At 34.5% G+C, this 15492-nt stretch overlaps 1 protein-coding gene across 2 annotated transcripts in view; it reads left to right on the top strand.

Annotated features, from left to right (window-relative positions):
• The window catches only part of DGKH (diacylglycerol kinase eta), a 147287-nt gene that overhangs the window by 110861 nt on the left and 20934 nt on the right, over positions 1-15492 (top strand). For both annotated transcript variants that reach the window (XM_072976318.1, XM_031684522.2), the window contains 7 exons: positions 4277-4376; positions 6029-6302; positions 6978-7100; positions 10257-10382; positions 13979-14096; positions 14328-14438; positions 14580-14676. In XM_072976318.1, coding sequence (XP_072832419.1) covers positions 4277-4376; positions 6029-6302; positions 6978-7100; positions 10257-10382; positions 13979-14096; positions 14328-14438; positions 14580-14676 — 949 coding nt within the window. The remainder of the gene's footprint in view (positions 1-4276; positions 4377-6028; positions 6303-6977; positions 7101-10256; positions 10383-13978; positions 14097-14327; positions 14439-14579; positions 14677-15492) is intronic.

Below are 15492 nucleotides of genomic sequence, written 5' to 3'. Positions count from 1 at the left end.
GGCATTTATGGAATCCTTGAAGTGTTTCTGAAAAACAGCTCTAAAGCCACTGAAGTAAGTCACAGTGTTGTAAGTCTCAGGTCCTAAATGAGATTCAGCCATTTTTCTGGCTTTGTGATCTGTGTCTGTTTTATCAAGGATAAGAATGGAAAGAATGCCTATCCTTCCTCCCTCATGGAACTGTTAGAATTAAGTTGAGTAATGAAATAAGTATAGATCCTATAAACTACAGAGTGCTGTATTACGTTGTGATAGCATCACTTCGTGTTTTCCCAATTGCATTTCAAATATTTTCTTAGACGTTGGCCTGGCTCCTCACTGAGGCGCTCCTCCTAGCCTTGGCTTCTGATTTCTCCCTGACAGGCTCATTTGCCTTTAAGCAGATTCTCTTCCAACCTTGGTCCCCTCTTGTTACTCATCCGACCACCCTACCTTTACAACCCCAGATTAAAATTCTAGAAGTTTTGCCATAAAGAGTTTCAAGAGAAGAAAGAGGGGGACAATATGTGGTAACTTTGTCCCAGTGATATAGTATATTTTTACATTAATTTTTGTTATGGACTTTTTTCAAACATACAAAAAAGTAGAGACACCAGTTATAATGATTTCCCACCACACGCATCACTCAGCTTCAGGACTTATCAACATGTGTTGTCATCTGCTCCCCACTTTCTCTTGCTAGAGTATCTCTAAACAAATTCCAGAAATCATTTTATTCCACTTTCAGTATGTATAGCCAATCATCTTTTTTAAGTCTAATAAAGTTAATAATAATTACTTAGTCCATATTCAATTTCCCCTAATTTTCTTGAAGTGTTTTTTTTTTTTTCTTCAAGCAGTTGATTCATTCAAAAACAAAATCCAAACAGGGTTCACATCTTGCACTTGGGTTTTATGTCCATAAGATTTACAAAATCTATACTAGTTCTCCCTGGTTTAAAAAACAATGTGTTATGGAGGCTTGACATACACACAGTAAAGTGCTCAAATGATAAAGGTACAACTTAGTGATTAGAAAAAAATAATACACACACATATTCACGTACACGTTCTGTTAACCACCACCTAGGTAAAAATAAAGAACTCCCTTCTTTGGTTAATGCCATTTACTTGTTGAATGGGACAGTATTAAGGCAGAACGTTTTAACTAAACCTCTTATGCATGTTTATATTTATTTCATAAAATAGTAATTCTCAGTAGCCTAAGCTATTTTTAACTTCTTTAAAATGTTGAAAATGCTGATGGAAAAGCTGTATTTCATCAGCACAGCTAATTTGTAGGTTAAAAAATGTAGGCAATGAACATAAAGCCAACATTTCTTTGACTTGGGAATTTTGTCAGTTTGGGACGGTCACATGAGTTATTTTCCAAGATTCAGAAGCACTAATTAGTATAGACGTCATTTATTAATAAAAATAAAAAGACAAGTTAAGCCAATGCAGTTTATGCTGTAGACAAAAATTCTCAGAAAATGGGATCATTAGCAGGAAAAAATAGTAAGATTGGAACCATTGTCCTATAACCATAGAATTTATAGATTTAGAATCTATCTTAGAGATAATTAGGCCAACCCCCTCACTGAAAAATGAGGTAGGCTATGTTAGAATCTTTCCTCAGAGCACATAGTAGCTAGGGGTTTTAATATATTATGTATTGATACTTGTGAGGCACCTTTAATTTCTGATTGGAACTTGTTTGTATTGGATGAAAAATAATTTTTCACGTAGTATGATCCCTGCCTACCAATATGTGGTTCTTTTTGGGCACCATTGCCCTGTTTTTCTTAGTGTAGCATTGCGTGTTTTCTTGTCATTTACCCCTATTTAAAAAAATTAGTGGAAAACTGATAAATGAAGGTACTGCTACTGGCGATGTGTAGATCTCATAAATGTAACATAATTGAGGTGACGGTGGAAATCACCCAACATGCTACCTAGGGACAGTTGTTAGCGTCAACTGAATATCTGGTGCCCACATTTAATTGTGTTCAGCTTGGAAGGGAGAGAACAAAACAATGAACTGAACAATGCTGGAAAAATCTCATCCAAATTATGACTAACATTAATTAAAGGTGTAATTAGGAATTTAAAATATTTTTAGCTCTGTGGGAAGACCCATGTTCTACTTTCATTTATTTGATTTTTTGCACGTGTTTTCTGGAAGTGTTTATGTATTAAAGGGGAAAACTGTATCAGCTGGAAAATGTCTTTTGTGTTACTATAGTAAATGCATCTTAAAATTGTTTTTCCCTGGGTGAGGATATAGCTAGGTGGTAGAGAGAATGCTCAGCATGCACGAGGTCCTGGGTTCAATCCCCAGTACCTCCTCTAGAAGTAAATACATTTTAAAAATAGAATAAATAAATTAACTTAATGACCTCCCCCATGGCCCCCCCAAAAACCAAAAAAAAAGACAAAAAAAATTTTTGTTTTTCCCCAATTTGCAAATTCTCAGTTGGTGTGACTTTGAAATCATACCCTTTTGAAGTATGCATTTGATTTCTACTTTAAAAACCCTACATTCTCAATTTAGGTGTAACAGGAAGTTAATTCATTCCTCCAGAATATAAATATCCTCTGTCTTCTGGAATGTGGAACTTAATGGACCATGAAATTCCCCCAACTTATGTGGCAAGCATTTCTCCTAACACAGGATCGCGCTCTCTCCTGCAGCCTCTGTCTGCCTAGCAACGTGGCGCAACTGGGGAAGCTCTTCCTCTGCCCCTCTCATTCCTAGGCTGGTGGACCCACTGGTTCTGTCTCTAGGAGTTAATGAAATACCAGCAGCAGTGGCTCTGATAATGTCATGGCATATGCGGTTTTACAAATCCAAGAGAAAATTTTCTCGAGACAGTGTTGTAATAATAAGACCTCTATTTTGGAGTTCCATAAACATGAGGGAAAGCCACTGTCTCCTCTTCCTAGAGGTGGGACATCTTAGGGAAACTCAGTGAAGTCCATTGAAGAAAGTGCATGATAGCCTGCCTTCATAGTTTGAGAAATTCCATAAAAGTATTATACATGAACAAAGAAGACGGAACTTCCACGTGGATGAATCTGGTAAATGGTAAGCTAGAGTCTATAAGAATTTGAGTTTAAAAGGCCAGCCAAAAAGACTGAAGATCAGGAAATAGTACCTTTTGTCCAAGTGAAAGCTACAAATGGTTGCCAAAACACAACAAACAAAACAAGAATTTTTAGGAGTAATTCAATTCTCTCTTAGATGATGAATGTGAAGGTTCAGAGAGTGTGTGTGTGTTTGTGTGTGTATGTGTGTACGTGTCCTGTATTTATTGAATGGCTCAATTTCATAATACGTAAGTATCTGGAAACGTAACCTTTTTGTCAGTCACATACCACAGAAAATTGTGAGTATAATAGAAAAAGTAATTTCTGGAAACTTTTTTTTCCCTTAAAATTCCTCAACCTCTATCAATGTTAAAGAGAAATATTATTCTAAAATAGTCTGATTTTGTTTTAAAACTCACTATCAGTGCTTGCTACAAAAAGCTGGTCATATACCATTCCTTTGGCTGTAGTTTTTAATCCGATACCAGTTCTAAAGACTTTTGACAAATTTTGTTAGTGTTTCAGATGATTTTTTTTCTTTTAGTCTATTTCTATTGCAAAGAAACCAAATGTAATTAAAAGAAACAAACAGCTAAACCATTTATTAGTGACACTAACAAAACCTAAATTCAATTAGTCTGCATGTTATTGCATTGGTTATCTTAAGGGAATAAATGAATGGATTTACAGAGAATATAACTCAGTTCAACTGGCACGTTGGTTTCCAGCATAATACACAACCTCTTTCCTCTTCAAGAACAACGTGCTTCCAAGATACCCATATCATGAATAGTAAGGCGACAGTGACACCATTAGTGACAAATTTATTCCTATTTGTTCAACACTGCAAGTTTTGTTATAAGAATATGTAAGGTGCAGGAGATAATGCTTTATTTTTTTAATAAGATCGAAAACTACTCGTCTCAGAAATTTTTAAAATTTAAATATTTGAGAAAGACTTGTTGTAAGCTTAAAACAACTTATTTAAATTATGTAGAACAAGGTTTATTCACGTGTCCATGTATCACTTAGAATGTGTGAGCTTATCTAAGATGTGTTACCCAGTGGAGGGAAGTTCGGGTTTATAAACCAATGATCCCAATCTTTTAACAGTTTACTTCATTGTGCTTATTTTTAAATATGTTTGTAAATCAAAGCATATCAACCTGCTGAGTTTCCTGAATTGCACAATTTCTCTTCCTCAAAGGATACTTTGTGAAACTGTAAAGGACTTCGTTGCCAAGGTAGAGAAGGCACATGAAAAAACGTTGGAAAAAGCTGTTGTAGCAGATGCCGTGGCCAGTAAAGTAAGCGGGACACGTTCAGGGCATGAATTTTTTTTTTACTGAAAATGTTAACGTTGAACTGTGTTTTACAGCGAAGTTGGTTAATTGGCTTTCCTGCCAAAACATTGTAAACCAAGAGAAAAATTACTTCTGAACTAGATATAAGGGTTTAAAACATTCTATTTTATGGTTAACCCCTTTAATATGTAGGAAAACTGCGTTGCTGAAGACCAATGATCTGAATTTGATAACTCCTTTTTCCCACCGATTGACATTTTGAAGGAGAAATGCACCAGCATCGAGTCACGTGGGGGAAGTGCTGGGTGCCTGGTGTTCCAAGGGAGACGAATGGTTTTCCATTTCCAGACGGACCTTGGCCACTCAGGTTCCCTCCCAGAATTATTGCTCGGATTCCCCAGACATTATGGTCCTCAGCCTCTTTCAGGGTTCTGTTTCTCGTTTTGCCTTTTTCTTTATAGATTTTTTTTTCCCTCTGTGATCTTTTGGAGTCTAAAATAAGAACAGTTTACTGAACCTTAAAGCTACTGTCTTTGCTTTCATTTGTTCAGGACAGGACATTCTAACAAAAGGTGTGGCTCTCTTGGGCTTTGCAAAGGAAAGATCTCCCCCAGTTCATGCTATAGATGGTGGCTTTGAGTGGAAGGAAAAGAAAATAGAAATATACATTGGGGGCAGGGGGTGGGGAGGGTATAGCTCAGTGGTAGAGTGCGTAGCATGCATGAGGTCCTGGGTTCAGTCCCCAGTACCTCCACTACGAAATAAATAAACCTAGTTACCCCCCCTCCAAACAAACAAACAAACAAATATACATTGGAAGTTTTCCGTCTCTTTCTCTTGTTTTTCTACTATGTGGAGAGCTTCAGAAAAGAAAAACCCTTTGTAGTCACGTTTTTTATTTCTCTTAACTATTTCTGCTGTAACTTTGTCGTGGCAGCCATCAGACAAATAAAAGGAGGCGGAAAGGACTGGAAATTGTGTGGAGATAAAAGGTATTTTAGACAGTAGCATTAACAGTTTCAGTCCTAAGTGTTTCTTTACCCTTAACAGTCCAAGAAAAACAGAAAGAAACAAGGGCTGAGTACCTGTTTGTCTTTCTGCATCATTCTTTTTTATCCTGTGCATATTCCTTTTGCTCCTTCTTTGAGCCAGTAATCCCTTAAGAGCTGTTCACTCCTTTGTAAACCAAAGCTTTGAAGATGAGCTTACAAGACTTGGCCGGACTTGGCAGTTTGTGCTCAAAACGGTGCCGTAAGTTGATTACGTTAAACAAAAGTTTATGCAATGTTTTGTATAATGTATAGCAAATTTTGTATAATGAATAAATTGTTTATGTAATGTGTCACTTTATGGTGAAGCTTTTGCTATTCTGTTTTAAGAAAAAATAGGTTTAGGAAAGTTGTAAAGATGTTCACCCATGAAATGGTGTTTGAATACTGGAAGTATAAACCAGTAAATTTAGAGCTTAATTGTGCTATTTAAAAAAATTATGAATTATTTAGTCCACAAGCTGTCTAAAGTACAATTTATAGTAGATAGCCAATCTGTGGTAAACATCAGTGTAGCATCTTTCCTCTAAAATCGAAAACCATTAAGTTATTGTCTTCCACCTCCACTAAACGAAGATTGATTCCTGTGTTTTTGTTTTTCCGTAGTGTTCGGTCCTCAATGAGAAGCTTGAACAACTGCTCCAGGCTTTGCACACAGATTCCCAGGCTGCTCCGGCTCTCCCAGGCATCGGCTCTCTCATCGTGGAGGAAGATCCCGTGGAATCTTCCAGCGAAGAATCCTTGTGTGAAAGCAAGGAACAACTCTTGGATGACACTGCGAAGCCTTCCTCCCAGAAAGCCGTCAAACCGAGGGAAATAATGCTGCGGGCAAACAGTTTAAAGAAAGCAGTGAGGCAAGTCATTGAAGAAGCCGCGAAAGGTAAACAGTAACAAAATCAGCTTCTGAAGAATTTAGCGGCTCTCCTGTTTGCAGGGCAAGCACAGTGAAATTTTCTTACCGGTCAGACGGGACACCCTTAAACAAATCTCAGAGATAAAGTACACTGGAAACATAAAAATAAAATGGAAGCTTATCTTGAAATAATATTTCCAAAATTAAAATCTTTTTTTACTAAATGGGAATCTAAGTCTTAAACAAAATCAAACCTCTAAACTACTTTGAACATATTTTCTTAACATTCATTTCCTAAATGTTTGTTGTTTTTTTAAGAGTTCATAAAATTTCCATCTATATTTTAATTTTTTATATTATTATAATGTCTGTACTTCGAGAATTTTAGTAGTAGACTAAAAGTTAACTTTAATATAAATAATTAATATCCAAAAACCTTTTACAGCTTATAATTGGACTTGTATTTCATTCTCTAAAATTCTTCTATTTTATTTTTCTCTTCTGCTAAAAATACAATTTTGATAATTTTAAATATTTCCTTTTATAATCGCAGACATCAGATGACTCCAAGTTGATTGTTTATTCGTGAATATGAAATTTTGGGGGGTGTATATTTCAATTTTCCTTTCTTAAGCATATTTTAATATTTGTGGGTTTTTATTTTCACTTGTCCAAACAAATTTCTCTTCTTACTGCTTAAAGTTATGGATGAGCAGCCAGTGCACTCCTCTGAACCAGTTAATCAGTCATTCGATTATGATAGCACAGAAACTGATGAGTCTAGAGAAGAATCAAAGGAAGATGATGCAAAGGAGACATTAACTGGTAAGAAAACTATGATAAAATTATTTTGGAATTAAAATGCGATTCTGCTTTCAGTCTTTGAAAGGCTTATCAATTTGAGATAAACTATTTGTATTTTTAACAAGGCTTTCCAGAAGTTAAAGCTTAGATATTCATGAATGCTAAAATAATGAAAGTAACATTATTTAGATGATTGTCAAGTATACTCACATCCCTTTTTTACCGTATAATCTGGAGATCATCATAATAAACTAAGGATTTGGGGACCAAACATAGCTAAATATGTTAATTTTCCTGAAGAAAGAGGGAATAAACACGTAAATCAGCAAATTTTAACCTATTTTAGCCCTCAAATTCCTTTGAGAATTATATGAAAGCTGCAGGCCCCATCTGCATAAAACTTGACATTTAAATTATTTAGCAGTCTCTTGAGTTCCGTTCATCAGCCGAGATGGTTGATAATCCTTATCGCCAAATTAAGCTTTGAAACCATAGGACATCTAGTTACAACCCATCTCTACTGAAATTATTTTTGCCAGGAAATTAGTATGTAATTGCTTGAAGAATATTAACTGTTTCTCTACCTTTGAAGTTTTAACTGAAGATGAATTTATACTTTAATATTTCATACTGTATAAGGAAAAAATTAATGTGTTAGAATAAAGCAAAACAGAAATGAAAGTATTAATGAAGATGAGAAGATAATATGAAAGTAATTACACAGTGCTAACAAAAAGCCAGAACTATTATATCACAACTGTGTGCAATCATTAAATTTTTGCTTTTACTTTCATGACATATAAACTTGAGTAGATTACTTAAGTTCTCTGAGGTTTCCTCATTTGTAAAATGGAGATAATAACATACCTACTTGTTGTGAAGCTTAAATAAGTTAATGTACGTAAAGTGCCTAGAATAACACCTGGTTCATTGTGCTGTGAAGGAATGTTCACTGTCATTATCACTATTATTACTATTATTATTATTATTACTATTTCTGCTGTTGTTGCTACCAATTATGCTCTGGCAGAATTGTCCTCCTTAGAAACTTTGAAATTAGACCTTAGAGACCTCACGTGCCTGGCATGCAGACAGTGTTTGCATATTCTGCAACCTTAGCCCCTTTAGATCTTCTATGTACCTATTTCAGCACACAACCCAATTCTATAACCATAGACCTTTTAGACCTTAAATGTGGTGGAATATAATCCAATTTTATAACCCTTTTGAGAGATGGTCCTGAACCTTCGATCACTCACTTTCACTGCATCCCACCCTCATGATCAACTCTAGTTATTAGGGTCCTTATATTGAGCTTTTTATTTTCTTCCTCAAATTTCTTGCTCATGTTTACAGTTGCTATTAATAAAGTTTTGTGTATGATAACAGTAACGACTACTAGCATTTGTGTAGTGCTTAATGGTTAGTTTAAAAGCAGTATTATACATATCATTTCACGATACTGAAGATGATTCTGCCATGTGGCAGCCCTTAAATGATACTGAAAACAGCTTTCATGGCACCACATCCGCTTCCTGCACCTTATATCTTCTTTTCCAGAGTCTCTCCCTTAAATTGTTTTACCAATCTTTAACTTGATAATTTTAGCCTTTTTGTTTTTCTGGTTGCACCCACTTGGTCAATATGATGCTCCATTAAAATAGCATGCCCCATTTTAGACAGAATTCTCCAGATGTTTCTGTAATGTAATGACACACTGATATCCAGACACTGCTCATTCTGGACATAATGAACGGCTCCCTTTGGAGGATTGATTTTTCAGCACTTATTGGTAATGATTTTCCAATCAGCTACCATCCCACTTTACTATACACCCATGAATTTAACACTCCCATTGTAGTCTGCAAAAGAAACTAAAAAACATAAATATAGAGATGTAGATATTGATATTAAAGTAGGTATAAATTATACAGTTCTTTAATGGTGCAGTATTTGATCTTATTTTTTGGCTGGTAATCCAATTTAGTGGGAATTAGTAGCAGTAGAAGTGTTTCTGTATTAATCATTATTTTTTGAAGCACATTCATTGTATTATCATTTGACTTGTGTAATAATTTGTATGTCTGAGATGTGTGAAATACAGTACATCAATATGATCTATGAGATGTTATGTTTAAGAAGAACTGTGAAACATTAATTTAGTCATTTGCAATGGAACATCAATCTTAGTCACTAGGACACTCTCTGGTTTTTATCAGAGATGAATATCAAAAGGTTGTTTTTATTAGAAATTAGCTCCAGGCCTCCCGTCTGTCAAAAAAAAAGTGGCTGTTCTGGTACTTTTCTTTAATGCAACTGGACTGTTTTTTAACAGAAAGATGAGAGGGTGAGATTAATATAGTTTGTTTGTAATTAGTCTTAGGGAGCATAAAGATAATTAAGTTTTGGAGTATTTTTAAATTGAATTTGAGGATTACTGTTTTTTTAAACACCTGCCAACTACTCCTAAATTAGTTAAAGATACTATTTGCTCTCCATTAAATTGCCTCCATTTAGATAGAACTAAATCCCTCTCTTTGTTGTTTACTTTGAGAGTAATTCTGTTTTGGAATAATTTTTAAATGTGTTGAGCTTTTATAAGACTATCATAGAACCGTTTTGGACAAATGATTGTCTGGAGTGAATAATTAGTTGAGAAGTACAGAAAAAGAATATTGGTTTCATTCGAAAAATTATATTTTTCATACTATGTATAGAAGAAAATACTAGTATTTCACTATTAGCTCTGGGAATTAAATTTGATCATTCACCCAACATTTATGAGAAAAAGATTGCTTTGATAGTGTACATTACAACACATATGTTCCATTTACAAAAATTGTCAGGCTTCAGAATTCCTTTTTCTGTAAATATGGATTGCTTACATTCAAAGGATGAGTATTACTGACCTTCCATTATGATAGGCATCTATTTGCTATTGATCTATTTGAAATGAGAGATCAAGACATCTACTTGTGGCAGATTCCTTCCATATAGTAAATCCCAAGAAAATGGAAAAAAAGTGATAAACCAATAGGTAAACACAATGTAATATTTTCAGTTCTGCTGATTAATTTAAACATGTAGGAAATTATTTTATGTCCTAAGTGTATAGGGACTTGCTTATTTTTATAACTTTATCAATGCCTCTCTTTACCCTGGACTTTTTGCCAGCAGTTAAAACTGCACCTCGATCTCCAGATGGCCGGGCAGGACGTTCCCAAACTGACTCTGGCCCTGGTCCAGCTGTGGCAGCCAGCAAAGAAAACCTCCCTGTGCTCAATACCAGAATAATCTGCCCAGGTAGTACAGATTCGGAAACATGGTGTATTTCAAAGTATTTCTGTGAAAATGTATAAGTACTCATTTTCATGAACTATAGAAATATGTTCTCAAAGACAAATATTTCTTTAAAAAATGTTGTTGGTACTCTTATCAATCAGAATGCAGATCCTTAGACTTTGGTATATAAAAGAATTACCTAGGAAGTATTAAAATACAGGTTCCTGGGCCCTTCCCTAAGAAATTTTGGTTGGGTAGTTCCAGAGTAGATCCTAGGAATCTGCATTTAAGTACTCAAGGTAAGTTTGATCCTATATTCTACTACCTTTACAAGATCAACACAGCCTTCCTCTTAGTTTTACACCACAAGTCTCTGTAGTTATTTTTAGACTGGTAACATTGCTTGATTTTGGACCATTGGAGGCATCTATTCAGCCCTGATAAGGGTTTGGGATTAGGATAGTATTAGTGGAAAACAAAGAACTTACGTGGAAGGGGATGGCGGTAAATGTAGATGTCTCAGAGGTCTCCTGCAGTGCCAGTTGTCTGACTAAGTGAAAACTTTCCAGATTCATTGCAGAGTAGACTGGAATCCAAAATACACCTGGGAAATCAGTCTCTCCTACAAGTTCTTTTTAAAGGTGAATCACAATTCAGTAATAATAGTTGGAGGCTTCATTATCCCACTTTCAGTAGTGGATAGAACAACTAGACAGAGGTCAATAAGGAAATAGAAGACTTGAAAAACACATAAAACAAGTATACCGAATAGATGTCTACAGAACACTTCACCTAACAAGGGCAGAATATACATTCTTCTCAAGTGCAATGCAACATTCTCCAGGATAGACCATACATTAAGCCATAAAACAATTCTCAATAAATTTAAAAGGATTGAAATCATGCAGAATATGATCTCTGACCACAGTGGAATGAAATCAATAACAAGGAAATTTGGGAAGTGCACAAATATGTGGAAATGTTGGTTAAAATAAAAAATCATAAGATCAGTGAATAGAATTCAGAGTCTAGAAATAAACCCCTACATTTATGGTCAATTGATTTTCAACAAATGTGCTAAGGCAATTATTCAATGAGGAAAGAATAGTCTTTTCAATCCATAGTACTGGGACACCTAGATAGTCACATGCAAAGAACTATGATGGACCCCCTACCTCACACCATATATAATAATTAACTGATCACGGATACAAGACTGAAATGTGAGAGCTAAAAATATAAAACTATAAAAAGCCAACATAGTTGCAAATGTTTATAACCTTGGATTAAGCAATGGTTTCTTAGACTGACTCCAAAAACACAAACAACAAAAGGAAAAAAATAAAGGTAAATTGAACTTCATTAAAATTAAAGATTTTTGTGATTCAAAGGGCATTATTAAGAAAATGAGATGACAACCCACAGGATGGGAGAAATAGTTGCAAATAATATATCTGATAAGGGACTAGTATCCAGGATATATAAATAAATCTTATAATCAACAGTAAAAAGATAAATATCCCATTTTAAAAATGGGCAAAGGATCTGAGTAGACATTTTTCCAAAAAGATATACAAATGGCCAATAAGCACCTGAAGAGATGCCCAACATCATTAGTCATTAGGGAAATGCGAATCAAAAACACAATGAGAGACCACGTTAGACTACTGGGATGGCTATCAAAAAAGACAGATAATAACATATACTGACAGGGACATGGAGAAATTGTAACTTTTGTACTTTTGTATTTTGTACACTGCTGTTTCAAATGTAAAGTGATACAGTCATTTTTGAAACAGTTTGGCAGTTCCTCAAAGAGTTAAGCTCAGAGTTAACATATAACTCAGAAATTCTACTACATATATACCCATGAGAACTGAAAATATATGTCTACATAAAAACTAGTACATGACTGTTTATAGCAACATTGTTTATAATAGCCCAAAAGTGAAAACAACCAAAATATTCATGAATTGATGAGTGGAAAAACAAAATGTGGTATATCCATATAATGGAATATTACTCAGCCATTTAAAAAGATGAAGCATTGATATATGCTACATACAGCATGATTATCCTTGGAAACATTATGATAAGTGAAAGAAGCTCAGCACAAAAAGGCACATATTATATAATTCCACTTAGATGAAAAGTCCAGAATAGTCAATTACATAGAGAAGGAAAGTAGTTTAGTGGCTTCCGGGGTCTTGGGGTGAGGGAATGGGGGAATGGAAAATGACTGCGAATGGGTATGAGGTTTCTTTTCAGGGGTAATAAAAAGGTCTCAATTAGATGGTAGTGATCATTGCACAACTTTGCTTATAGACTACAAACAACTGAATTTATACACTTTCAAAGGGTGAATTTTATGGCATGTGAATTATATCTCAATGAAAATATTAAAATAGAAAAGATAAATCCAGAACATGTTTGATTCTAGAAAGACTTCCATGTCTAGAAGTCATATTTCTCTTCAAGTCTGGGACCCCAGGATGAAATTTTCTGGGCTGAAGCTGTAAATATGGCTAACCTTAGAATTAGAAAATGTTATACTTTTCTGTGGGGCAGCTGGAATATGACCCTTCACCTCTTCACACTGTTCTTTTCTCTCACCAGAATGGTTGTTTTATTCATTTATTTACTTATTTAGACATAAAGGGAACTGGCATAACAAAGTATACCATTGCATATTCAAAACTATGAAATTAAATGACAGAATAAACTTCATCTTGATCATTTGATAATCAGCTAAACTTTGTCACTGAAATAATGACCATCTTCTAAGAGGAGCACATTGTTGAGGAAAGGAATGTTTGCAAAAGAAACTATTTTTTCCCTAATTTCCTGGTGTTTCTCAACTGCATGACATACTTTTCTTCACTATTCTTTCCTTTCCATTTATTGGCTCTCTTAGGCCCCTGTTCCTTTGTCGTGTCCAGACTTTAGTGCTTCTAGCTTTAATATATGGTTTGGTAGATCATAAAATTCTTTAGCTGTGAATACCATAGTTAGTGGAAAGCTAACTACTTGTTGAAATAAATCAGAAGGTTTGCATATATAGAGGTAAGGTAAATGCTTCATTTTTTTATGTTCAATACTATATTCTTCTAAAATTTACAAATACTTGTGTTTAATATTCGATTACTTACTCTTGACACTAGCGCCGAGTTTTCATCTTAGTATGTCAGCATTTTCACTTGAGTATTACTATCTTTGCTTTGAGAATACGGAAGTGATAATTTCATGACATCTTGGGTAATTCAGCCTTTGTTGTAAATTCCTTACAGACTTGCTATCTTACTTGCTCATACGAAAGAAGTAATATTTACTTGTTGAAGTATAGAATCATTGATGGGAAATGAGAAACTGTCTCAAAGAGACTCCTATTAAGGTCCTCACCTGCTTCATTTTTTTATGACAATGTATAGATTCCAAGAAGCATCAAAAACCTTGTGTTTACCAATGTCATAGTTGTTAGTCTTGATTAATGAGAAGAACAGACTCAACTGAAAACCATGCTTTGCGAGCAAGGTGTTTCAGATTAGTTCTAAAAACAATGGACTGGCTCTTTCTGTTTTCCTCCTAACATGTGATCCTGTATTTTTTTTTCCGGCCAGGTTTAAGAGCAGGACTAGCTGCCTCAATTGCTGGGAGTTCTATTATTAACAAAATGTTACTAGCAAATATTGATCCTTTTGGTGCAACGCCATTTATTGACCCAGATCCTGATTCAGTGTAAGAAATACTTTTGCAAATATTTTGTTTTTGGCTTTTCTTGTTTCTGTTTTATACAAATAGCAACATTTTAAATGCACTGCAATAAATATGGTTTCACAAACAAAAAGGATCAGAAAATTTCAAAAGTTGATAATGATGAGAACATTGACTCATTTGAAATACGGTGGTTTGCATGATCTGTTCCTGAACCTGAAATTGACTTTCATGTACTTTCTCTTATTATCATAGAGATGGATATTCAGAAAAATGTGTCATGAACAATTACTTTGGGATTGGATTAGATGCGAAAATTTCATTAGAATTTAATAATAAGAGAGAGGAGCACCCTGAAAAATGCAGGTAATTTTGGTAATAGTAATAATGTGATTACATGAAAGCAGTCTTAACTTTAATTTCATTTGTTATCTCTTTTGCTCACTCTACCTTTAAAGAGTAAATAAATAAGAGTTCCTGAAATTCTCTGCCGACGTTTGTTTTCAGGAGCCGAACTAAAAACTTGATGTGGTATGGAGTCCTTGGAACCCGGGAGTTATTACAGAGGTCATACAAGAATTTAGAACAGAGGGTTCAACTTGAGGTGAGTTTGTCTTGCAGTAAAGACATTTCAGATTCTCTGACTTGTTAGGAACAAAAGATGTGTTTGTGGAGCTGATTTAGCTTCAATTTATCTAGAATAGTGTTTAAACCCTATGGTTTAAAATGGAAGTGGATTTCAACTCTATACCAGAGGAGGTGTAGACACTGGATGTGAGTGACACACTTAATTATCATTGTCATCAGATCCTGAAAATGGGGGGCCTTGGGGGTACATATATAGGATAGCATTTTTAACAGATTTTTCCATTTAAGCTTCCAAATTCTGGCCCAGTTCTATAATGCCTGACATTTCACAAATCCCTGAAGATATCATTCATAGTAAATAGAACCTTTTAATTTAAATATATTTTTGTTCTAATTATTTCTTACAAGTTAGTAAAATAAAAAGAGATTTTGAACATTTAAATTTTTTAGTTTTTTTTTTACTAATTTATATAGAAAATTAAAGACAGCAAAAGTTATTTAATCTCCTCCGATAATAGGAAAAAGAAAATTGGGGACATTGCTCTGAAAAATCTACTAATTTCTTTGTTTTTTTCTTTTTTTTGTTTGTTTTTTTTGGGGGGGTGATTAGGTTTATTAATTTATTTTAATGGAATTACTGGAGATTGAACCTAGGACCTCATGCTTATTAAGCATGTGCTCTACCACTGAGCTATACCCTCCCCCTACTAATCTCTTTGAATTTTATTTTCTTTCATCCTTGATTCAGGGCTCACTGTTTATGCTAATGGGCATGTCTTTCCTATCTTGTCTCTTTTAATAACCAGATACTTTAAATTGAGTTATACACTTC

Source organism: Vicugna pacos, chromosome 14 (assembly GCF_048564905.1).
Source record: "Vicugna pacos chromosome 14, VicPac4, whole genome shotgun sequence".
Lineage (NCBI taxonomy): Eukaryota > Metazoa > Chordata > Mammalia > Artiodactyla > Camelidae > Vicugna > Vicugna pacos.
This window is presented reverse-complemented; position numbering and strand designations above follow the sequence as displayed.